Source organism: Stegodyphus dumicola, chromosome X1 (genome assembly GCF_044657685.1).
Source record: "Stegodyphus dumicola isolate Sdum_Otavi_A_Nest chromosome X1, ASM4465768v1".
Classification (NCBI taxonomy): domain Eukaryota; kingdom Metazoa; phylum Arthropoda; class Arachnida; order Araneae; family Eresidae; genus Stegodyphus; species Stegodyphus dumicola.
In genome coordinates, this window is record NC_140780.1 from 169,708,343 (window position 1) to 169,735,070 (window position 26,728).

General features: G+C 33.7%; 1 protein-coding gene across 2 annotated transcripts in view; it reads left to right on the forward strand.

The window, feature by feature from the left end:
* The window catches only part of LOC118195868 (rho guanine nucleotide exchange factor 10-like protein), a 163,668-nt gene that overhangs the window by 16,634 nt on the left and 120,306 nt on the right, over positions 1-26,728 (forward strand). The window contains exon 3 of one of the 2 annotated variants that reach the window (XM_035367208.2): positions 18,157-18,261. The exons of the other annotated variant lie outside the window; for it this stretch is intronic. Coding sequence (XP_035223099.1) covers positions 18,157-18,261 — 105 coding nt within the window. The remainder of the gene's footprint in view (positions 1-18,156; positions 18,262-26,728) is intronic. 2 annotated transcript variants of the gene reach the window in all.

A 26,728-nucleotide genomic window follows, 5' to 3' on the forward strand; every position in this document is an offset into this window, starting at 1 on the left:
AACAAAATTTAAAATGAAGAGTGAGTGTGATAAATCTCGAAACATGGAGAAATGCAAAGTCCTACATTGCACGTATCTCTAGGCATAACTCTGTTGAAAAACGGAGTAGTGAATACTTCATTTGTAGTGAAATACATATTCAAATTAGGCTTCTTGATAATGCCTATTAGTATTGTTATTGCAAAAAATACTTTTACCTTCTCAGTATTTACATCTGAAGATCTGGCTGACTTAGAAGTTGACAGAGCACTTTTTTGAGCATTTTGAGCAAAACTGTTTGTTTCTTCAATCAAATTTAGTAGATCATCATAAATAAAATAAAAAAAAAAAATATTAAAAAAATCAGTTTTGTTTTCAGCATTTACCATTTTATTCTGGGTGTTCCAGTAAATGTATGGGGATGCAATTCCTCTAGCACGAGAGTCCAAGATGAAGTATCTTGAGTCACACTTTCATGGGAAGTTGAAGGCAAAAACTCACTAAGCTCTGTCTGTGACAAAATGTCCGTATCAGAATCACTATAAGTAACACTTTCTAACTCTTTAGAAAATGAATCATCACTCTCATTCATCTGTGTCAGTAAATGGTTCATTTACCATATGAGTGTATTCTTCCTCTGATAAATAATGTCTTCGGTCCATAATAGACTGAAGTTGAGGCTTTCTGATGTAAAAAGGAAATGACCCGAAATATATCCGAAGGCAAAGCAAAATGTAACAGAGCTCCACATACTAGAGGAAAAAAAAAAATAAAATAAAGGAATCGAATGTGAATTAGACATGCAAATGTTTATATTATTAGCACGTGGCGATTTAGAGAGTCCAGCTCTGTTTACATTACACTCCCCCCACCCTCACAACAGCTGATGAGTAAAATACTGAAGTCAGGCAGAATATATACAAATTGAAGGTCAGGAACCTAAAACTGTGTTCAATTCAAAAGTAATGGACATAGGGTGCCAATTGTGGTTTTCAAAAAAAGTTCCAGCTTAAAATGCATATATGCATTGCCCGTCCTGTGAAATCAATCTCTAGTGAAGTGTTGATGGGACGGCCATCTGTCAGAGTCTAAAAAGGGTTAACTCAGAAGACTTGCTATATAAAGATTTTGTTTAAATTTTTTTACATTTCAGTTTTATGCTAAGGGGGTGTAAGAACCAACCACTCACAGTAAAGCAAGTGAGCAAATAAAACTTGTACTTTGCCAAGTTCAAACAGTTTGGAAAAACTATATTGAAAGGCTATATTAATTTATATGCAGTAATCAATCAGTTTTTAAATTTATTTCTTAACCAGATACTACTGGTATTAAATTTTACATTAAACCAGGCATAGCGTGTTGAATTAATAAAATAAAGCAGATTTTGCATCATTTTTATAAATTTTTAGTCATGTAGTTAAAAGGAATGCAGTTTTAAAATAAGCAAGAGATTTTGTAATTCAATTAATAAATTCAGATTAGAGCTGCTAAAGATGAAATAAATCACTTATTATTAATAAATCACTCAAAATTCTGTTTTAATTTTTTAGAATTTGCATGTTTTTAGGAGGGGTTAACTTATAATTATCAGTCATGGCTCTTACAAAAGTTTAAAGCTTACCACTAGTTTAAATAAAAAAAAAAAAAAAAAGGAAAGTTTTAATTTTTATAAATTCATTTTCATGATCCTTATCAGATTTTGTATAAAATGTAGATCTAATTTTATAACATGTCATCAGAAGTTTGTATTCACTAAGCTATTTTGTAAACTTTTATTTTGTGATTTAAAAGTTTTTAAGCTGCTTTTAATGCTAAATACTGAAAATTCAGTCAAAAAGAATTGACAAGTTGTTATTTTTGTGTACCTGTAGAGAAATAAATCTTTACATGGGATTAGAAATAGGCATTTCTAAGAAGGTTTGCTTATACATGCATGATATGAAAGTAAAAAGTTCTACTGTAATATAGTATCTAGTAATATAATTATGATTTTGCAGTTTTGTGAGGAATTGAAAATATTCCCTCTTTCTAGAGGATAATATGCCATAAGCCCTGTTCATTAAGAGCAGATTTGATGGGTGGGGGAAACTGGTCATTTCAGCATGCCCCATTCGTATGGGGAAGAAGCAATAGCTGTTTGTCGAATTGGGTTTGTTGTTGTACTGTTTGTAGAATGATCCTGCTTCTTCTAAGCAAATAGGAAAATTTTCAATAATGCATTATGCAGTAGCAAAACTATCACACTGATAAATATGTGGGAATATGATAATGTTTAAAAAAAAGATTAGGTTGTATTATATATATGATGCAGAAATATATAAAGAGATATATACACTGCACAAAAAAGGGGGGGCAGTTCTGTATATCCTGTTCTACTGGGCCGATTGACGAAATTCAAATTGCGTTTTTCATGTCTCGAAAGCATGACTTAGGATATATACAGTACAAAGTCCGAAATTCCGACTTGTCGGGACTTCAGTGATTCCGGATTTGGGATTTTTCCGGATATTAGATCATCAGTTTAAATCTAGTAAGATGGCATGTAGAAATTATAAAATTAAAAATATGAAATCGTGATTTATGAAATAATGGAGTATTTATGATTTAGAGTATAAAAAAAAGCTTACTAATATTTATTTGTTTACCTTATTAAACATTTCTTTCAATGTAAGTTGTTTAAGTTGCTTTGTTTTTTTGTGCTAATACTTTCTCTTTAATTCTGTAGACAGACATAATCTCTTGTTTAGTTACATTGTTGAAGTCCTGTAACTGCTGTTTCGAGAATTCCGACTAACTTGACTAATGACTAACTTTTCTCGTTTTCAGTAACTTCTCTGTCACTTTCTTCACTATCAGTAGCGGTAGTTTCTAGATCTTGAACCATACTACAGATTTCGCTATTCATTGATTGATGATTGAGAAGCATTGTCATCACAATGAAAAACTTCTTTTATATCATCTTCATTAATTACCGCTTCTCCACATTTCTTTGCAAAATCTGTTATTTGGAAAATTTCATCTTTGTTTTGCGATATCCAAAAACCTTTAAAATTTGTGGCTATCGTCATCAAATTTAGCTATCCTTCACCATACATCTCCAGATGTTTTATTATGTGTGGAGGAGGCAATCAAATGCACATGCGTAAATAGTCTATGAAAAACACGTTGTTGGTGGTTTTGAGGTTGAGATTTTAGACCATTCCGTGTAATGGACGTCCAGATTTCAGACTTTGTACTGTATTAGATTTATAGATAGCCTCATTCTAACATGAGTATTTTGATTCAAAATCAGACTTTTTCTGAAATGACACCAATTTTTTCCCATATTTCAATTCTACCGACTCAAATTATGCCTAAATATTAAATTTTGTAAAATTTGTTGCAAAATTTACAGAGAAATTCAAAAATTTATCTTGGCATATTTTTTTCAGTTTTCACCAAGAATAATTTACTTGCCAAACTTCTTAATATATAGCAACCTATTCTCCTTTTCTTTTTTTTCATTGTAGATGAGTGGGATAAAAAGTCATCTTTCATACTTTCAAATAATTTTAAGAAAGTGCATATTATCGTTTGATGTTATTATCGCTCAAATCATGCCAAATTTCTAAATGCTCCAACGTGTAAATTCATGTATATCTTAGAAAATTTTGGATGAAAAAACAACTAATTTTTTGCAGGTGTGCCTAGAAATACATCTTTAAGATGATGATTAAAATTTTATAGGCTATAATACAAAATTTTTTTCAAAAAATTTATAAAAAATATTTAAAAATACAAGTAAAAAAACATAAAATTGTGCATATTACATTTGGATTAAGCCTTGAGGAGCTAATATTTTAAAAACTACTCGTACAATTTTTACTAAACTTGGCAGTTTGGCATAATTTGAGTCGTATATTCTAAATATAGAAAGAAAAAAAAAAAATGGCATGTCATTTCAGAAAAGTCCGATTTTGTTTCAAAATACCTATATTAGTGTCAAAATACCTATGTATACGTTCACATTTTCGGCAGTTATTAGGAGAATGTATAGAATGATTGAAACTAACGTATGAGGAGTTCCTTACAGTAATTGTTTAAATTGAAGGGATCTTAAATTCTAGGCCCTTGCATCCTTTATCATCTGAACCAGAGGACCTTGATATCTTGACACCAGGCCATTTCCTGATAGGCAGACCTATCACTGCTATTGCAGAACCTAATATTTTAAACGTTAATTATAATAGATTAAAACCTGGCAAAAAGTGACTAAAATCGTGCAAACAATATCGACTTTTACGAGTTAGAGGCTGGTTACCTTATTGTAAGTTGAATTTCGATAGAAAATTTCCAGTAGTCTTACCAAATAATCATAAGTTGACAAATCTAATTATTGTTATGCTTCTGTTTGGGTCTCATTCCAAATAACACACACTGTAATAAATTTGCTGGTTCGGTTCTTTATTAATTCTCATAATTAAATCACAATCACTTATTATTAACTCATAGCTGTGACCAGCCCTCATACACAGTGGATGGCGATTCTCAAACTTGTCTGATCATGACATTACAGATGCGTATGCATGGATTACATTACGGGTGCGCAGGTGCGAACATGCCACCCCGCGTTGCAAATAGTAGCATGCAACTATTGTAATTAAGATATAGTATAAAAAAATTTTAAACAAGTATTATAAACAATTTTGAATAAGTACTATTACATAAAATCATTATTATAATTAGACATTTACCATATACATTAGCGTATAACTCAAAACAATGCAATATAACATTTCAGTTACATAATGACATTTTATGTGAAGCACATTCAATACAATACAATAACGATAAGGACAATACTCATTTTTGTATTGGTAAGACACATAATTTGGTAATTGGTCGTTTGAAAGTTCCATTTTGAGTTTTTACATTACACACGTGAACCTTTCCATCTTTACCATAAAATACTTCTATTATATGACCAACCGCCCAATTACAACAAGGCAAATTATATTTAATTAGGACTATGTCTCCAACTTTTACAATGTTTTTAGAGCTTTGCCATTTAGATCGATTTTGTAAATGACTTAAATAATTGGAGTTCCATTTTTTCCAGATAATTTGTACTACTCTTGTGATCTGTTGCCACAATTTTAACCTGTTAATGTTAACTTCCGTGATATCTGGCTCAGGAATTGAATTAATTGCTCTACCAATTAAAAAATGCCCAGGTGTTAGAACTTCTAAATCATCAATGTCCGAAGACAAGGGTGTCAGTGGTCGGGAATTTAAAATTCCTTCAATTTGAATCATAACTGTTAAAAATTGTTCAGTTGTCAATTTTGCATTACCTACGACACGTTTGAAGTGGCTCTTAAAAGATTTAACTCCAGCCTCCCAGAGGCCTCCAAAATTGGATGCTCTGGGAGGGAGAAATTTCTATTCGATATTCTCAGAACTCAAATAACCACCTAAAAGCTCATCTTGTTCGTTCACTAGTTTATTTAACGTCTTTAATTCTGCATTTGCACGTACAAAATTAGTAACGTTATCACTAAATAGTGTAGAACTTTTACCTCTTCGTGCAAAGAAATGTTTCAAAGTAGCTATTAATGCTTCAGATGTTAGGTCTGTTATCAGCTCTAAATGAATGGCCTTTAGTAACCATACAAATGAACATACACATATAAGCTTTTTGATATATACCTTTTCTCTGGTTTTTGTACTTAATTAAGAATGGGCCACAGAGGTCAACTCCAGTACAATTAAATGTAAGATTAGCTGTGATTCTTTTATTGGGTAAATCACCAATGATTTGCTGAGTTACAATGGGATTAGCTTTAAAACATATTATACAATTTTTCTACAAACATTTCTACCACTTATAATCCAAAATTTTTGTCTTATATGATATAACAAAGATTGAGGACCCACGTGCAAGTATTTTAAATGATAGTAATTAACTATTAACTCTGTTAATTTATGTTTAGAAAGCAGAATAATGGGAAATTGCTATTTCTTAATCTACCTCCAACTCTCAACAGTCCATTATTGTCAATGAAAGAGTTAAGACTTTTAATAGAACTATCTCTTGGAACAATACCTGATTTTTTAAGATCATTTATCTCATTTATAAAATACTCACCCTGTACTAATTGTATTAAAGTTTCTTCAGCTGCTCTCAATTCTCCCACTTGTAAATTACCTACCTTCTTTTTTTTCTTGCTTATACAATTCTTTTAAAACCTAAAACAAAAACTTATAATACGAATTAATTTTAAATACTTATTACTGAAATTCAATAAATCATTAACAAAATTATTCACATTTAGATTTAAACATGTAGATAGTTCAGAATCAGGAAAGTTTTTAAGTTCATTACTGTCCTTTTCAGTAATTGTTTCAGATATAACTCTTATAGGGTACTCATCCTTCGTTAAGAAGTCAGGCCCGTTCCACCACAGTTGACTTAGTAGCAGTTTTTTGGCAGACATACCTCTAGATATGAGATCTGATGGGTTTTCCTCGGAAGCGATATGATGCCTCTGTGCAATTTCAGTAAGATCCTGTATCTTTGAAATCTGGTTTGCAACAAATGTCTTGAGCAGATATGGCTCTTTGTTGATCCATGACAGCACAATCATAGAATAAGACCAAAGGTGAATAGCAGTAAGCTCCAATTTTAACGATGATTTCGCTCGATGCATTAGTTTAGCTAATAGCACTGCTGCACAAAGCTCAAATCTTGGGATTGTCGTCTTCTTTAGGGGGGAGACGCACGATTTACTGCATATCAACCTCACTGATGTATGGTTTGTTGCTGATGTTGATTTACAGTAGATAACTGCTCCATAGGCGGCCTCTGAGGCATCACAGAAACCATGGAATTCAATCTTGATTGTATCTGGTAATAAAATACATCTATGGACTTCAATGTTGTTAATTAGCTGCAAGGTAGTGGAGAATTCTTTCCATTCTTTAGCCTCATTTTCTGGCAGAACATCATTCCAGTTCAATTTTAATAGCCATAATTTCTGCGTAAATATTTTTGTTATAATTATAACTGGGGAAACTATACCCAATGGGTCAAAGATGCAAGATATGATGGATAACACTTGCTGTTTCGTGACCTTTACGTTGTCTTCGATTTTGATGTTGAAGCTCAAACAATCTTTTTTTTTTGACTTCCATAAAATACCCAATGCTTTAGATTCTTCTGATTTACCAAAGGGATCTTCAAAATGCCTATTAACTACTGATTTTGAAGTTCTAATGCAGAACGTAGCGACTCATCTCCAGATAGAATTTCGTCCATGTATGTGTCTTCTCTCAGTATAGGTGCTGCTAAAGGAAATTTATCTCCTTCGTCCTTTGACAGTTGTACAAGTGTTCTCATTGATAAAAATGATGCACTCACAGTACCATAGGTAACAGTGGTTAGCTCAAAGTTTTTAACTGGCTTATCAATGCCTTCTTTCCATAATATCCTTTGCAACTTCCACTGATTTGGATGGATAGAAATAGCTCGATACATCTTTTGTATATCAGCAGTGAAAGCAAAAATATATTTCCTGACTCTCAGCATAATTGAGAATAAATCATCTTGTATCACAACTCCATTATACTGTATAGAATTTATAGAGTTTCCTTTGGCTGTGAAAGAAGAAACGTTAAATACTACCCTCAAGGGAATCGACTTACTTTTCTCTTCTTCCCTATATACTCCAATATGAGGAATGTAATATGAACCTTGTTCCTCCTCGCTTTCACTCACCTCAACCATATGCCCGAACTGTTGATATTCTTTTAAAAAATCTGAATATAATTTTAAATATTCGGGATTCTTTCCTAAGCGTTTCCATAAGAAATTTACTCATTGCAATTTGTTTAGGACTTTCTGAAGTGTTTGGATTCTCCTTTAATGGCATTTTAACAATGTACCTACCAGTTTTTCTCGTGTATAATTTTCTACAAAATGTTTCTCACAAATTAAAGATTCTTTGTTTTGGGGTTTATCAGTTTCAATATTTTCTAGTTCTCAAAATTTTCTAAGAGTTTTATCTAAGTTGTCTTCTTCCTTTATCAACCTACAATGAACCCTGTTTTCAGTCTGTGGTGGAATACTTCCAGACACGATAAAACCAAAAACTGTATCTTGAAAAAGAAGATCTGGATTATTCATTCGAATTTGACTTGGTTTCAAAAGTTCATAAAAAACTGCTCCCAACAACATATCTGCCCTTTCTGGAACATTAAATCCTTCATCTGCTAATTTTAAATTAGGAAGATCTTGCACTGAAATTTTAATTTTGAGCAAAGGTGTTAAATCAGCAGTTATTTTTGGAATTACTAAAAAGTCCATATTCTTTACAAAAGTTCCTTCTTTATTGCATATCGAAGCATTAATTTTATGCTTTATTGTTAAAGTAGCATAATTTATTCCCGAAACCGAAATGTTTGTTTTTTCTTTCTCTAACTGCAAATGCTCGATAAAATTACGTGTCGAAAAGTTTGACATACTGCTGCAGTCCAGCAGACACTTTACTCTGTGTTTTTCCTTCTCGTTATCAATTAAAAAGCACATGACGGTTGAAAGCAAAACTGTATTTTGTTTATTCGAATAATTGCTAATAAATGCCTTTTGAACGAACTCTTGCGCATTAACATTCAAGGTTGTTGAGTCATCTCATTTGGGAACGTTGCAGTCAGTACATTTGTTTTGTTTTTATTTTGTTCCGATGAAGAACATTCTTTCTCCTTTACAATATTTGCTTTCGGAAAATGAATAGTTTTATAGTGCCATTTTTGACAAAAACAAGAATATTTCAATGGGCATTTTGATACTGAATGCATATGTAGACATTTAAAACATAATTTATTAGATTTCACAACCTGTACTCTTTCTTGTACCGGTAATTTTAAATACGATAGGCATTTTGCTAAACCGTGATTCTCGTGGCATAAAATACAGTTCTCTGTTTTAACAACTGACAAAAAAACTTTAGCTACACTTTTTGAGGTGGTATACTTACGATTAACTTGAGAATTCTCAGTAAGAGGTTTTCCCTCATGACGTGAAATATAAATCTGTTTATTTACCTAACTCACTAGGTGAAAACCATGAATTGCCTTGCCTCACTGCATTGTGAGAAGCTGTTCCTGTATCTAAAGTTTGGTATAACCTACCTGAAACTAGTAGTTGTTTGAGGGTCTCGAAGTCAGTTACCTTCCTTAATTTTTAATAATAATCCCAGGTAGTTATTAAGAACTCCACATAAGTTTCATGTGGTGGTTTAACAGTTTTCCTAAAGTTTTCTAAACACGAACATGATGTTGGCTGAAACTCCTTCAGAACTACTTCTTTTACTTTTTCATAATTTGCGATATCCTTATCATGTAAATAGGTTATTATATTCGAAGCTTTGTCTCCTAACAGATTTAACAGAATTTCTGCTTCATAGTCCTCCGAAACATTTTTTGTAATAAACGCTCGTGCTAATGATGAAAAGAAAAATCCCCAACTCTCAGGCCATATAGGAATTTTTACATTTAAGGTTCTGATACTTTTTATTAATTGATCTAGTGACTTTTTTTTTTTTTTTTTTTTTGGTTTTGTTTCGGTTTTTCTTACGCCATCAAGTTTAGTTTCCGCTTTAAGCTTAGCCAATTCTAACTCATTCTTTGAGCTCTCAAGTTTTATTTTTTCTAACTCGACAAGTTTTTGCTCTTCTTGTTTCCTGTTTTCTATAATAGAGTTTGCTATCTCTTTTACTAAATCTTGTTTAGTTTTAAAAATTTCACTATTCTCAATAACATTAGTTAAATCTGCTATAGTCATTTTTTTCGTCAACATTTAGATTTATTTCTAAGGCAATAAGCCTTAAATCTTCTTTTTTAGCACCCTTAAATAGCATTGTTATTTATAAGAGAACAAGCGCAGAATGTACAGAATTAACAAGAGAGGCATCACTTACCTCTGCAGTGATTCAGTTTTGATGAATATCCTTATCCCAAATCAGCGATATTCGTTGAAAAGAACAAGCTGGGAATACTGGCAAACACAAACACTCCTGCATTCTCAAAAACGAAACACTATTTATTCACGCACAAAACTCGATTTCCGGCCTAGTCGGACCAAGATATGTTTGGGTCTCATCCCAAATAACACATACTATAATAAATTCACTGGTTCAGTTCTTTATTAATTCTCATAATTAAATCACAATCACTTATTATCAACTCATAGCTGTGACCAGCCCTCGTACACCGTCGATTGCGATTCTCAAACTCGTCTGATCATGACGTTACAGATGCGCATGCGTGGTTTACATTATGGGTGCGCAGGCGCGAACAGCTTCATAAGAAGTACATGCATATTGGCCCATTTTTTTCAGCAGGAGAGGCAAGTGTGCACACATATTTTCAGATAACGCAACCAGTTTTGTTGGTTGTAATGCAGAATTAAAGAAATTGAATAGGCTAGTCAGCCAACCAGATGAATTAGGTATTTTTAAGAGATCAATTAATAAAGTTTATGTTTTACCTATGCCAAATTAAACAGAAAAGTATGTTTGTAATTAATGATTGTGTTTTTTTATTATAGTAGTTGATGTTTAAAATTATGTACCTGTATTTTCTTTTGTGACACTGTGTAAAATTTTCATTGTAAGATTTACAATTTTGGATGACTACATCCATGTCAAGGTGGGCAGTATGTTGCGTCTGTGTGCACATCTCAATACTTGCGCTTGCGTCCTGAGCTCTTGGAGTTTTGTTGTGTGAGATTGTGAGTTAAGAGCCTATGAGAGAATGCATGGCTTTGAGTGGCCATGAATAGTGTAAATTAATGAGAATAAGTCATGTTAGTATAGTTCATTGTGAGTCTATTATAGTGCAAGTGCATCTGCAAAACAAATACTATGTATGCTTCAGGATAACTTTCAATCATTTCTAACATCTATCTGAGTTTTCATTTCATATACGCTGTCACTACAGAATTTATGTACTGATAAGTACATAGGAAATGGAAACCCATTTGAAGTGACATTAACAAGAAACTGCATGAAAGAAACAATTATAATTACAATTTTGTCACATTTTACTTTGCTTTGAAATATTATTTGTAAGCATTTTCTGCATTTATATATTTTTTTTTCATACTGTGCAGTTTATGCCTGCCTGTTTTTTCCATGGTGACTGCTGTAAACAAAAGTATTCAGGTTTTATTCTCTAAAGTCAAGTGGCTGAAATCCTAAAACATTAGTAATTTGCTCTGGGTTCTATTTGCAAAGGTGGCTGCATGAGGCATTAATGGTTTTTCTCATTCCTTTCGTAAATTTTATTAATTTTCTCTTAAAACTGTCTTACTTGAAGGTATTATTCTTTATAATTCTAGTGAGCTAAGCCACAATCAAATAATCCAATGCTTTATTTTGCACAAAAACATTTTCAGAAGGGGGAGCCCTTTGCAATGATTATCCAAATATACCATGCTTTAAAAACCTTTTATTGTTGATAAGTAAATCAACCTGTCAGGATGTTGAAACAAGAAATTTCATCATGGTTTGAGGATGAAAACAATATGGAAAGTGTTTTTTTTTTATCATGTAAGTTCACCCTGAAATAGCTAGGTCTGTGTATAATCCAGTAGCATTAAAATAGCAGATGTTAGGAAACAATGCAAAATACAATGTACTAAAAATAATTGTACATATTTATGCTATCAGTAGCTCTGTTAACTTAGACATACTGAAGCATATTCATTTTCACAACTTGATTAATTATATTTAAAAAAAAAAAAAAAAAACACTTGAGGAATATAATTAGTAGGGATGTATTTATGAAGGACTGCTTTTAGAAATCTAGCTCATATCCGACATTGTTACATGTTGAGGAAATCTGCAGCATTTGCATGCATGAATTCTTTACATTCTTGAGTGTATCTTTTTTTTTTGTTAGTAATAGCATGCACAGAGGAACATTTTAATATTTTGATAATATAATTATCAAATGGATGTAATGCTCTTGAAAATTTTTGTTAGTTGTTAACTGTGATAAATTTGTTTCATAGTATGTTATGCAATGCTTAGTAGCTCTCAAACTAGCATCAGATCCCGCTATAATCATTTGGAAAATCTATTATTACTAATGTAGTAGTGAAAGGTAAATTAACCCCCTTTCTTGCAGAATGATTGGAATGGCAAAAGCCTTTAATTATTTTCTTTCCTCTTCCTTCTTACATAGTCATACTAAATGTTTTACTATTGAGTTTTTGTACTAAAATGTGTGAGATTTCCTAAATATTGATGTAAAGAATTACTTAATATGAAATTGTATTTGTTTAAAAGTATAATTTCTCTTTTAAATGAAGGTATTTTAAGCAATATAATTTTTTAATGGTTTTATACCCTTGAGAATATGTACTTTTGTCTTTAGAGTCATGTACACAAGGTGATTCAGAACTCATGGGACAAACTTTAAGGAGTGGAAGAATACACTACGACAAGCCTTTTTATGTATAGAATGTATGGAGGCAAGTGATGCATTTAGGCAGTATCATAAGAAATAAGACATTAAAGCAAATATAAATTTATTTACACCATCATTTTCAAGTGCTTCTTTATGGCAGTATTTACAATTGCTCAAAATCACCTCTATCAACAGTAATACATGCTTGACAGCATTGATTAGAGTTATTGGTGTAATTTAAAATCATGCCAGATATTTCGTGCACATGTGCAAACTACAATGGATGACTGAGTGACAAGCCTCTTATCCGAGTCAAATGGATCCTTGTCCTTAGTCCTGAAGAATCCTTAGTCCTGAAGAACTAAGATCTTTAGCAGAGTCATAGCTAGGGTTTTCAGCGCCCAGGGACAACTGAAAATTTCGCGCCCCCTACTGCTTGCCAAGGATGGAAAACATTTAATTCTAAAATGTCGTAACATCAGTTTGGCACCCCTTGGATTCTGCGCCCGGGGACAGATGCCCCCCTTGCCCATCTCTAGCTATGCCCCTGATCTTTAGAAGTACCCATAAGAAATAATCAAAGCTTCATAAATCAGGTATTCAAGATGGGCAATGTATGTATCTACTATGGCCAATCCATTGTATCCCAGAAGTGGCATTCAGACAGTTGTGCACAGTAGTGCTGAAATAGCCCGGCGCCCCATTATGCTGAAATCGTATGAATCGGTGAAATTAAAATTCACTTTAATAAGGCAAAAGAATTCCTACAAAAATTCAAAACAGCAAAATCAATGATGAGTAAAATCGAAGTTGGCATAGCCACTTTCGACTATTTTACAAGTATTGACTTGGGGTTCTAGTCTAACAAACTACAATTCCACAACTGCAACTTTTGGTTTTAAACTCATCTCATCCTCATTTTTATATATATCGTTCTTCAATGTTTAGACTGTACATAGTTTTATTTACCCAAAATTTTACCTTTTCTGTACTTAGTGTCTTCTGTGAATTAGTGCTTTGGACTCTTAACTGCACTGCATTGGTTCTCATAAGCCATGCCTACAAGTTCAAGTTTTTCATTTAAATATTAACTGTGTATATAGTGCAAATTGTATCTTTCCTCATAGATACTAAATTACTAAAGGAAACATTATATACTAAAGGAAAATACAAAAATTTAATTCAAATTAAGCATTTATTTAGCTTAATTAAGAACTTTTATCGAATTTTGCTTACTTCATCATCGACCAATCAGGTGCCTTCTCAAGACCACATGACTTCTCTGACTGCCTACACGCCAGCGTAGTGCAAGATGAAGAACATCTTCCCTTTTGACTCTACAAAATCATGAACTTGCATTTTTGACTTTTCATTTGTGCAACAATGTACTGAAGTACATCTTTGATTTCTTAAACCAAGCAAATGTTTAAATGGCTGTAATTTTCAGGATACTGGTTAAAACTCTTAGTAGTTAATGCCAGAATAAAAGCTAAGATCCTAGATGCTGAAATTGTAGTTGATGACAAATATCAATCCTAGCATATGAAGGAATTCTGGTAAAGCCTCTTCTAGAACAATATATTAACTTTCATTGCATTTCATTGGTCGTAGATATATACTAGTCTGAAAGTTAATCAGTGTACTTACTTATGCATTCTAAGAGAATCATTTTTGGAATGCATGTGAGTTTGAGGTTGCCCACACAGTGCAGTTATGCAGAGTGAAAACACCTTTGTACAGTCAAAAGTTGTTAATCCGGACTCGTCGAGACTTCGGCGATTCCGGATTATTGATTTTTCCGGATTATAGGTCATCAATTTAAATCTGGTAAGATGGCATGCAGAAATTATAAAATTAAAAATATGAAACCGTAATTTATGAAATAAAGAACAATTATGATCTAAAGGGTATAAAAATTTACAAAAAAAAAAAAAAAAAGCTTAATATTTATTTGTTTACTTTACTTTCTCCACTATCGAAAGCGAATTATAATGACGAGGAATTTGATTTAAATCATATCAAAGACGGAGTACATCGAGATGCAATACTACATTTAGTAAGGAATTATAAGCCAAATAAAATAAAAAAATCTGCCCTGAAGATAAGGATACTGCTGACAGATCAACTTCCAATTCATTGCATGCCGCAGCGGGGGGACGCCGCAGAGCAGCGTGAAATTGATAAACAGATTTCGGAATGCTTAGATAAACAGAGGATATGCCTTTATCAATTTTTTGCAGCAATTCCACTTTTTGTTTAATGGACTTCGAAACATACTTTCGCTTTGTAGATCCTTTACATATTAGTAAATATATATCGGAAATTCTATTTGACATACTCGAAAGTTCAAGCTTACTTTTAGAAAATTGCTCTAACAGTCTGCAAAAAATAATAAGCCGGATTCAATTCGAAGATTAAGGAACAACGCAATCTGCAACATTAACAGCTTAGCTTACACCGTCCGTTATACATTAAACGCTCATGCGTAAACGTATTATGTGCTTGCGCACACGCATATTCTCAGCCGAAAAGGTCTTACGCGCACGCGTAAACGCCTATGCACAGAAAGTTTGTAGGTTTGAGGTCCGGATTATAGATCATTCCGGATTATGGGTGTCCGAATTAACGACTTTTGACTGTATATAAAAATCACTGAATGTGAGTAGTATTTAAGCTGAGAAGTTTGGGCACAATACACTGTGCTACAAAAACTATTGGAAGAGAATCCCTTGTGAAGAGGTGTATCTCCTGTTTTCGTAGTCTCGGTTCTTTGAAAATGAAATGAGTGTTATTGTTCTTCGTTTAGCACTCGTGCTTGTGCAACATGCAATAGCTCTTGTATTTGTAGCTGGTCTAAATTTCACAAGATTCCAGATGAATATATGCAAGTTTGAATGTCATACAACTGTCAGTTGATCCATTTCCTGCTTGCTGACATTAAAAGAACTAATTTAAGAAAGTTGGCTGTGTAATTGTTCAAACATTTTCTGACTCAGCATTTGTCTTTTGGGAAAGTATTCATTATGCATCTGTAGTGCTGCTGTGCCTTTACTGGTTGCAGCCACATATGTTAGCCACATATCTGCCTTGTCTTCTCCCTCCATGGGCAACAACGTAGTTGTAAATGGCATGTTCCTGCAGATATATTGCATTGATTGGTGGCAAACCTCCTATTGCCCTGCGTCAGCAATGCTGTTAGTTAATCATTTCATTGATGCTGCTAAGTATGCACTATCACTGTTAATGGTGCAGTTTTGAAAAGATATTGTAAGCATTGCAATACAGGGACAATTAATGCTTTGTTTTAAACCTATTTCTTGTGTTCTTCAATTTGTCACTTGTGCTAATGCATTATTTTATAAAAAATTTATATTGTAGTATGCTGTACCACACCTTAAAGTGGTTCACAAGTTCTGAATCACTTCATGTATTACTGCAAAGTCTGTAATTCCTGACATTTACTTTAATGAGGTGGTAAAAATATAGAAAATGCTCATAAAATGGCTCCATTTTGGTCTTTTACCAAACCAATTTGGAATATGCCAAAGTTTACCAGAATGAGATAGTATAAGACCTTTTCATTTGACTGTGCTTTTTAAGATTTTGTATTTTTTAATTATTGATTATTCTTTGAAACTGTACATTTTGAAATATTCTAACCAATTTTCTTGTATAAGGTTAACAGAGTCAGTTGGATGTTTGGGATCTTTCCTATTTTAGGACAACTTGTGCCAAGCAATAAATGATCTATAGAAAGATGCATGCAAAATGTCACCGATTGACCATTATTAAGTGAAATTGTGTTTTTTATCTCTCCTTTATTCTCATTTTCAAAATAAGTTTTTCTTATTAAGTTTAAGTGTATCATTCTATTTTTTAAAATTAAAATAGCTGATGTAGAAGATTATTTCTGATGTTTAGAAAATTTTTGCCATAATCGAAGTGAGCTGATGGCAAGTGTATGCTTTCTCACTGGAATATCAAGTTGGTACACACATCTTTCTAGAGAAAATTGTTTTGTGCATGTTGTTCTATTACAAAATAAGATCCAATATTTGTTTTGCTGGGTGCATCAGGTCTATCTATTTAATTATTATAATTTAAAATATGTGTAGGTGGAATAGGAAATAAAAATTCTATACTTTTTGTCATCAAACCAACCATAATAATTTTCCTTTTTGTTTTTACTTTCATCATTTGCAATGGTTTGATGACAGAAACAGAAGCATTTACAAACACTTTTTTGATTTTTACCACCTTATTATGGTAAATGTGAAGATTATCAGTGAAAAACTAAGATTTTACCAGTTTTGAGGGATTTTACAGTAACATATATATAAATATATATATCAGTTTTATATGCAATGTGATTCAAAAGTTCCTGAACTCTAATTAAAAAAGATCATACTATTATTTTATTACTGGTTTAATTTTTTTTTTTTTTTTTTTTGTATATTTAGAGTGTTAACCTGTATTATTATTAAATTGCTAGGTTGAACAAAAAATATATGATAGAAGATGCTAGAAATGACCATGGTCTTCAGTACACAAATCCACGTGATATCATGTTTCTTATCGCTCTTTTCTGAAGCTGCCGACTGGGATATTAAGCTTGGCTAATTATAATAACTGTTTCACAGATCTTTTGATTTCTAACATATTTCTAAGAGAATAATACCTGTGTTTCTGAGCTAGAATCATGTTGTTCTGACAGTCTTTTCTTTCTACTTTTTGCTCTCTGTATTTGACAGTCTGCCCTGTAATGTACTGAAGTGCTTTACTGAAAATAAAATACATTAAGCCAAAGAGCAGGGATGGCTCCTGAATTGGTGCAACCAGTGTGGTCACACCGGGTGACAGAATTCAGGGGCAGCAAAATTTTGATAGTTTAATAATAGTAAAAAGCAATAAAATTTAGGAATGATGTATTTTTAGAATTTAGAGGAAGCATTTTTCAGTAGAATGTAGGCTGGCAAAATTTTTTGAATTTAGGGAGGGGCAAGGCAGCAGAAAGAATCTACAGAGATTGTACTGGGTGCAAAAATGCCTAGTGATGGCTTTGCTGAAGAGCAATAGTTGGAGATGTCCTGTGTTAGAGTTTGAGGACTTTTGAATCATGCTATTTATATGTTTTGTTTTCAAGCATAGTGCAAATTACATCTTTAATGAGTCGTCGTCATAAAAAAATTGCAGATTGCATCTTTGATGAATGTCTTATAATATAAATCTTACGAGAATTTTTTTTTTTCCATTTATTCATATAAGAGATTTATGATTTTTCACCATGAACATGTGTGTTAGTTTCGTAAATGTTGTGTTACCTTAAATGAGAATTTGAAGCAGTTAATAAATATAAATAATTACTCTGGATTTTTCTTATACATGAATAATGTTGATGCTTAACTAATGTACTGGCAATTTGCTTTACTTTATTTTGCTTAAAATATGTTGTAAATTATATCATTTATAAAAAAATTCCCTAGTCTTTATTTTTAAAACCACCTTTCTTGAATTTCCTCTTACTAATTTTCACACTGTTTACTGCATATTAATGTAGCTGGAAAAAATTAAGTTATTCCATATTCTTTTAAAGATAATTAGTTTGATTCTGGTTACTGTTAGGGAAAAAAAATTTTTTTTTTTTTTTCCTTTTTGCTGCTCAGGTTATATTTAATAGTTATTTTTCACTGCTAGCAATTTCCTTTCAGTAGCTGTTTTTAATTGCAGCAGCCCAGAGGTTGAATGCCCCTACATATGCAGGAAAATCAAACGAAGAACCTTTATACATGCTTTATGATGACACCCATAGACAACAACTATGTTCTTCACGAGGTTGGTGGTGGTGCTATCTTTCTTGCTTTCTAAAGAATAATTCTTTATTAGCACGTCTAACTATGCATTTTCTTCTAAAATTCTTGTTTTCTGTGTTTGCTTAGTACCTTACTATGCATGACTTTGCTCATAATAGAGTACTTTACACTTTTTGTCATCTACATGTAATATTTTAAAAATTTACTTATAAGCGCTTGTTTTTCATGCATTAACTTATATATATTGGAAGGGATAAAATTTAAAACTTAATTGCTTAATCACAGTTTTGGTGGGATTTCTGTTAGTTATTTTGTTTCTAAGGTGTTTTTAGCAGATTGCTTTAAAGCTCAGAGCTGCTACACATTGAGTAAAATGATCTTATGAGACTGCATTTTTAAGTGTGGATTTTATGCATTTGTATACAAGAATTTATGTGTGTGTATGCTTGTGTATGTGTTCGTATGTAGCTCCTCCAGGAATCATATATATATTAAAGAAATATTGATTATATTATCTCCTAATATAAATTTAGTAGAAGTATCGAAAAAGAGGGAACCCATATGTAGGAAGTTTAATTTTGAAAAATGTGTTTTCAAGTTACTTGAATGTAAATTATGAAAAAAAGTTTGACAGCGACTTGAATTTAAATCATGAATAAAAAAATTTCGAACTTTGAAAAAGAAATTAAAATTTAGAAACAAGTAATTATCGCTATTGATCGGAAATTAGTTGACTTTTAAAGGGAAACAAACCAACTCCTGTTCAATGAACACTAATTAATAAATGCGAAGGTGTTTCGTCTTTTACTCAAGTAAGAATGATAATGGCAAACTTGACGATGAAGCACCTTCTCTTTTATTAATTATTGTTCATTGAATGGGAGTTGGTTTGTGTTCCCCTTGAAAAGTCAACTAATTTCCGATCAATAGCGATAATTACTTGTTTCTAAATTTTAATTTCTTTTTTAAAGTTCGAAATTTTGTTATTCGTGATTTAAATTCCCTGTCAAACATTTCTTTCATAATTTACATTCAAGTTACTTTAAAACACATTTTTCGGAATTAAACTTCCTACATATGGGTTCCCTCTTTTTTGATACTTCTACTAAATTTATATTAGGAGATAATATAATCAATATTTCTATAAATTATTATTATTTTACTTTGCAGCTATTGCACAAGTATTAGAAAAACTTGTTTTTGAACTAAGTAAATTTTAGATCATTCAACGTATACAAGGGGTGATCAAATGAAAAGGTACGAAACTACGTAAAAATGTAACAGGTAAATATTTGCATATTCCGCCATGGGAGAAAGTAAAGAGACATCTCGGGATGCAATTAGAGTCTCTGACTGGGATCAGAGCATGTGCAGGCACCTGCATGCGCAGGAGAGAGCAGAGGTTCTTATCAAAAGCGGCGTCCAAATGATGCGGCAGTCCATATGAGAACAGGATGGCGTTCGCATATTCGACGACTGAGGAGCAGCGAGGTGTTATCCGATTTCTGACAGTGGAAGGTGAGAAACCAGCAGCTATTCATCCCCAGATGGTGACAATTTATGGCGAGAAATGTGTCTCTGACAAGTCTGTCAAAAAATGGAGTGCCCGTTTTGGTGCAGGCTGTGAGAATGTGGGTGATGACCCGAGACCAGGCCAGGGAAACGCTGTCATCACGAGCGATCTCATTGACAAGGTGGACAACGTAGTGAGAAGCGAATGTTGGCGGTGAAGGTGGATGTCAGCTATGGAACCATGTGGACAATTTTTCACAACAGGTTGTGATATCCGAAGGTGTGTGCCGCTTGGGTTCTGAAGCAGCTCACCGACCAGGAAAAGGAACTGCGTATGGGGCTAGCACTGCAAAATCTGTTTCGGTATCAGGAAGACCCTGCTTTCATGGAGCAGATCGACATAGGTGATGAGACCTGGTGCCATCACTACGGGCCAGAGACAAAGCGGGACAGCATGCAGTGGAAGCATGCGTCGTCACCTCCCCCTAAAAATTTCAAAGCAGTGCCGTCAGCAGGCAAGTTGTTGCTCACCGTCTTTTTCGATGTTCAAGTTCCGCTACTTGTGGAATTCCTCAAGCACGGAAAAACCATTAACTCCAATGTGTACTGTGAGACACTTCAACGCCTACGCAGGTCCATCAAGAACAAAAGACCAGGGCTGCTCACGGAGGGTTTGGTTCTCCTCCATGATAACGTGTGTTCACACGTCTCCAGAGTCACACACATGGAACTGGCCAAGTTCAAGTGGGAGACATTGTACCATTCGCCCTACAGTCCGGACATGTCGCCCTGCGATTTCCATGTGTTTGGTCCACTGAAGAAACACCTGAAAGGGAAGCGCTTCAATTCGGACGACATACTCAAGGACGCTGTGAAGGACTGCATCTCGTCACAGCCACAGGAATTCTGGGAACAAGGAATCCTGCGGCTTGTTCATGAGTGGGATCAATGTGCTCAGGCCTATGGTGTATGTTTTGAATAAAGTCTACATTTGTACCCACTGTGTCCTTTTGTACCTTTTCATTTGAACACCCCTTGTATAGATAGATTCAAAATAAAAGTAATTAAAAGTAAATTAAAAAGCCTATGACTTAGGCTAAAGCTGCAAAGTAATAAACAAATAATTCATAATTTATAATAAGAAAACTTTCCATATACTATTTCCAAGGAAACAAATTCATTAAAAAAAATTCAATACAAATTCAATTAAAAAAAGTTAAAATTTTTTCATTCATGCTTTTAAATTGAATTTGTGTTCCTTGGAGATGGGATATGGAAAGTTTTCTTAGTGTAAAATGATAATGTTTTAATGACACATTTATCATCATTTAACTCTTAATATTGTCTTTAGCTTAATAATAATGAGTATTCAATCAACATTTGGATTTCATTATACACTTGGCAATGACAAGAATTTAGATTTGTGTGGTAATTGCCAGTACCTATTCAGCTGCATGTGAGTGAAGGAGCAAGGTGTAGTGTCCAGGCAAGAGTCATGCCACGTTGACATGCAATGATTATTCTTTAAAAATACTCTCTAAAGCTAATCCAGCTAAAAAAATATTTTCATGGTCTTCTTTTTATATTTTGTATAAATAGTCACTGTGTAATGCCTTTTGTTGTTTGCACTGCCAAATCAGTGTGTATAATAATTGGAACAGAGATATTTCATACTGTGCTTAAAATGCTGGGGTTTCTATAAATTTCTTACACATTCTTAGAAATGCTTATTTTTTACTGATTGCCAGTAATGTGTATGGTGATTCACTGGGCACAAATTAAAACAGTTGGGGGCCCAAAGAAAAGCATTTGTTCCGGGCCTTCAAATTCATACTTTCCCAATTTCCACAAAGGGGGAGTAAAATTATGAAGAAGTGATTTTGTTGCCCCTTAAAATATGGGGTCTTGTGGCTAGGCAGTATTCAAGCCCTATGTCTCACAAAAGTCATTAGATGTTTTTACTTTCTAAAAATTATGTCAGAAATTTAAAGTGCATACAATTATAACTATGAAGCATTGCTTTCTTTGAAATATGCATTTATGTAATTTTTTCACATTAAATTTTTTTTTTCAAAAAATAAGATGTTGAACTTGCATTTTAATACTTTCTGTTTATAGAGCAGGGAAATTATATCATGAAACTCATCAGATGCTGCTGAGATTTCAAACAAAATAATCTGTAATCTTAGTAAATTTTCTTTTAGTTCTTTTTTTTTTTTTTTTTTTTTTTTTTTTTTAACTTTTTGTTATCATCGCTGTTTGACACATGTGATTAGAAATTTGTAAATTAGTTTTGTAACTTGAAAAAGAGAAATATATTGGGAAAGATTCTGAAATGGTTAATGTTGTCATAAATATAAGGGGCAGTCAAATGGAAGTGAGACAGACTGTATAACAAGAATGGCACAGAATTTGGTAATGCAGGTAGATTTGTGGGTAGAAGTCCCTCTGTAGGGAATCGGGAAGGAACAGCACAAATGCTAACTGCTGTGTCATTTGTCTATTAGACATGCACGAAATGAGGTCAGCGAGTAGTGTGTGCACCAGCCATCAATACAGGGGCTGGGAAAGAGGAGCTGCATGCTTTAATGTGTTTTTGACTGCTGTAATATGTTTTTTGACTGTGGAAGGAAAGTCAGGAAGTGAAATTCATGCCCTTGTGTCAGCTGTGTGGCAAATACAGTATGTCATGTGCATGTGTTTGATTGGAATAAACGATATCGAGAAGGTTGAGTGTCACTGAAAGACATCAGTCACCCAGAGCAAGCTAATCATGACATTACTCCTCCTGTCATTGCTGTGGTGGATGCTGCAATCAGAGAAGACCGATGTTAGAAGACATTTGGCTAATGTTGGGCATTAGTCATGATACCACTCGCGCCATCTTAACAAGAGCATCTGAACTTCTAGAAAATATGTGTGCTGTAGGTTCTCCACAGCCTGACTGAGGAGCAGAAATTGAACAGAATGTTGACATCATTACAGCACCTGGAACGGTATCATGAAGAAGAATATTGTTTCCTGTACTGCATTGTCAAGCATCAGAGTCAACAATGGAAGCATATGAGTTCATCCCCACTGGAGAAATCCAAAGCTGTGCACGTCAGCTTCAGCAAAGTCATGTTGATCTTTTTCTTTGACTGCAGGGGACCCCTGCTAATTTACTTTCTGGAACATGGCACCACAATTAACGCACAGCAGTATGTGGAAACTTTGAAAAAAATTGAAGCATGCCATTAAGTCCAAATGCCTGGGAATGTTACAGACAGCATCGTTCTGTTGCAGGATAATGTCCGCCCACATGTTGCCACAGTTGTTAAGGCTGTGCTGCAGAAGTTCTGCTGGGAAGCACTTATGCAGCCCTCATATAGTCCAGATCACTCCCCTTGCAATTTCCGTATTTTTGGAGCCCTGAAGAAAGACGTTTGTGGCCGTTGATTTGCTTCGGATGAAAGCCTGGGTACAATCATGGTTCTGCAAGCACCAGAAAACATTTTTCCAATGTGGCATTCACCATCTTGTCTCCCAATAGGGTTAATGTATTAACAATGATTACTTTTGAAATAGAAAACAGTTTAATTATTTTTTTCCCATCTGTCTCATTTTCATATGTCTCTGCCCCTTATATTGAAGCAGTTGAACTTTAAGTGCCCTCGAGCTTGCATTATTCATTATATGGAATGTTTACTAATTCAGGAAACAGTAAATCTGTCTGCTGGATATAATGAATGAATGGCAGGGAAAAAATTCTCTATTAGTGAGATGAGAAGAAACATCAGCTTTCTTTCTTAATTTTTTTTATTAGAAACAAAATTCTGAATGAGTAATAAAATATTTACTGGTGAAAGCTAATTATTTAATAGAGGATTGGGTTTACTGGGGCCTAATTATTGCTTAACCCATTTGGTCTGTGTTTAAGGCTCCCAAATGATCCTGTAAATTCCTCATAATTCCATTTTTATAAAAACTGGAAACAAATTTTGGGAGTTTCCAAACAAATGCTATGCCTTGGATAACATATTAGCATAATCAGGTTCTGTCAATTAATAATGTGAAGAAAAGTTCAAAATCTGGACATAGTTCTAATATTATACAAAAGAGGAGACGTTGCCGGTTGAAACACAATCTTGTGTTTATATGGTATAATGGATGAATAATGAACATTCTCTTATTTGAAAGGAATTTTTGAATCATTAATTTAAATTTTTAACTTAATTTTGATAATTTAGAATTCCATTAAGACAATGACTATGCATACTGCAGTGAATGTGTGATGCTGGCTGGTCAATGTATAAAACTAAATCATCTTAAATATATTTGAAAAGAAAGGAATGGAATGTAAAATTTGAAAAAAAAAATTTTTTTTTCTATAAAACAGTTCATATTACTTAACTGGTACAAGGTGAGGGAAGCAGAACTAGTCCAAAATAATAATAAAAAATCTTGTTGAAGTCATGGTAAAGTGATTAAACCTGTGTTCTGAAAGAAAAGAATAACCCAACAAATTATTAAAAAATATGTGAAATGTTTTGTTGTAAATAAATTATTTTAAAAATTTTTATTTGAAGGATCAGTAGGTCAGTTAGTTTTATAACATTCAGAAATGGAGATACCAGTTTTTGAGCTGTCTGTTTTATTCTTGGAAAAATATTTAATGTGAAAAAGAGACAGTGTAGGCATACTGTGAACAAAAATGTGTTTTATAGTATCAATTTGACATATTTAAAATGTTCTGACATTATTTGTAGTAACTGAAGGTGGCCAGGTTTATTTATGAGACATTTGGTCCACATTTACTAGTTAAATAGAAAAATCTGTCTCGATAACTGGTGAACAGAGCCAGCTGCGAATGCAAGGTCTAGCTATAATAAAGCAACTGTGCCCTACAAAGTAAGATAAATACCAACATCTCTATCGGCCAAATTCAGAATTTGGTGCTGTGCCTCAAAAATTGAGAGGTGCAAGTAAAAAAGTCAATTACAAAATTGTAGAACATATTGATTTATACTGATGTTAAACATTTTACTTATGTAAAATGCAAATTTTTTTTAAAGAAGACCATTGCTTTGAACACATTTGGCATTAACTTGTAAGCAATGCGAATCCATTTGCATGTTTTATTCTATTGTGTTGATATCATCAAGCTATACATAATATGTATTTTTTTCATTAAATTATATGCATTATAACATAAACAGAGACATACTAAGCAGTTATGTGATAGTAATGAAAATTGGTAGATGTAATTTTCATATATTAAAAAAAAACATTAACAGTATAATAGGAATATGTATAATAGGAATGTCTTTTATTCAGGAAATGCAACTACAATGTCCCCCCCCCACCAAAAGAATATTAATAACGTTTTGACCCTCTTGTGGCTCTTATGCAAGTCGTTATCCAGCTGAGCATTGACTCGTAGAGTAGGCTGATGTCCTCCTGGTAAGACTGCTTACCATACATGCACCAGTTGTTGAGTTAGATTGGTGGAATCCAGAAACAGTCGGAGACTCCTGTTCATCTGAACCTGAATGTGCTGTATTGGGAAACATCTGGCAATCGTGCCAGCCAAGCAAGTGTTGGGGAAGCACAAAGACAAACAGTACAAATAACAAAGACAAACAGTATAGCTATGAGGGTGTTGCAGATGACTATCAAAGGGGGTCCAATTATCAAATGAAATGACACCCTGTATCATAACTCCCAGTTGCTAGGCGGTATGACAGCTGACAGTCAAGTGAGTATTAAACCACAGTCTAGACATCTCCAGACACATCTTGGCTGCTCATCTGGGCTCAGTTTGAAGTGGGACATATTGCTGAAAACAGTTCTACTCTACTGCGTGGGATCCCTGGTCAGATACACCTGGGACCACTGCAAATGTGTCTGACGGTGTATAACAATGAGGGGCAGTTTGTGCTATGGCCCCCCATGACCTCATCTCCCATTTGCTGAGTATAGCCTATCGATGATCGTTGCAGTCACTGGTGTCCCAGTTACACTTTGGATGGTTGTTAAGGACATATTAGGCTGGGTGTTCCAATTGGACAGTCACTCTGTCATTTCTCTCGATCTACTGCTACCTTCTTGATGCTGTCTACAGCCATGGTTCCTGCCTTCCTGCCAACATTGTCAAATGGTAACATCGCTTCGATCCACTTATCTAGCAATTCTGCAGTTGGACTACTCTGCCTTCATGAACCTGTCTGCAAGGCATCGGTACACACAACAGAACCATATTTGCTTGGAAGTTATTCCTTAGCATTGAATGTCTTCTGTTTTCTATTTGGATGCTGTATTGCAATGTGTTAGAGCACTTTGGCCGCCAAAAGTTTTATTATTTGTGTATACTATTATAAGGTATGAGCAAATGTAATTTCGTCCCATTCGGATAACTCCTTCTTGGTGTGTCACACTTAATGTTGAAGAGTGTATTTTTATACCATCGTTTGCATCTTTTTTCTTTGGTTGTTGCAATAAAATGTCAAACAGCAGTTTCAGACATTTTAGGCTATGCAGAGAATTATTATTATTATTTTTTTTGTATCCATATGCACAATATGTCTTTTAATACTAAATCATTGAAGCTGTAGAGCTTTATAGTTTACTATTTCTTGCATCTCTCGTAGGTTTGCTCTTTAAGCTCTGAATTGGACTGATATGGGCACAGACTTTCAGGAGAGCTACAGACTATTAATACACTGACTACCAATAAGTATTTGGACACCTATGCAAATGACGATATCTGCGGTCCTAAGGTACGTCACGGACTCCGCCGGTATATATCGTGTAGGAAACGGCATCGGCTTTAGTCGCATGCAAGATGCCTCGCAGTTCGGAGCTCTCTTGATTTCGAGAAAGGTATAATTATTGGGTATCACAAATGTGGCCGATCCTTAAGGGACATATCTAGCGATCTGAAGTACCCAAAATTGACAGTGGCCTATGTGATTAAGAAGTGGAAGGTGAGCGGTGAT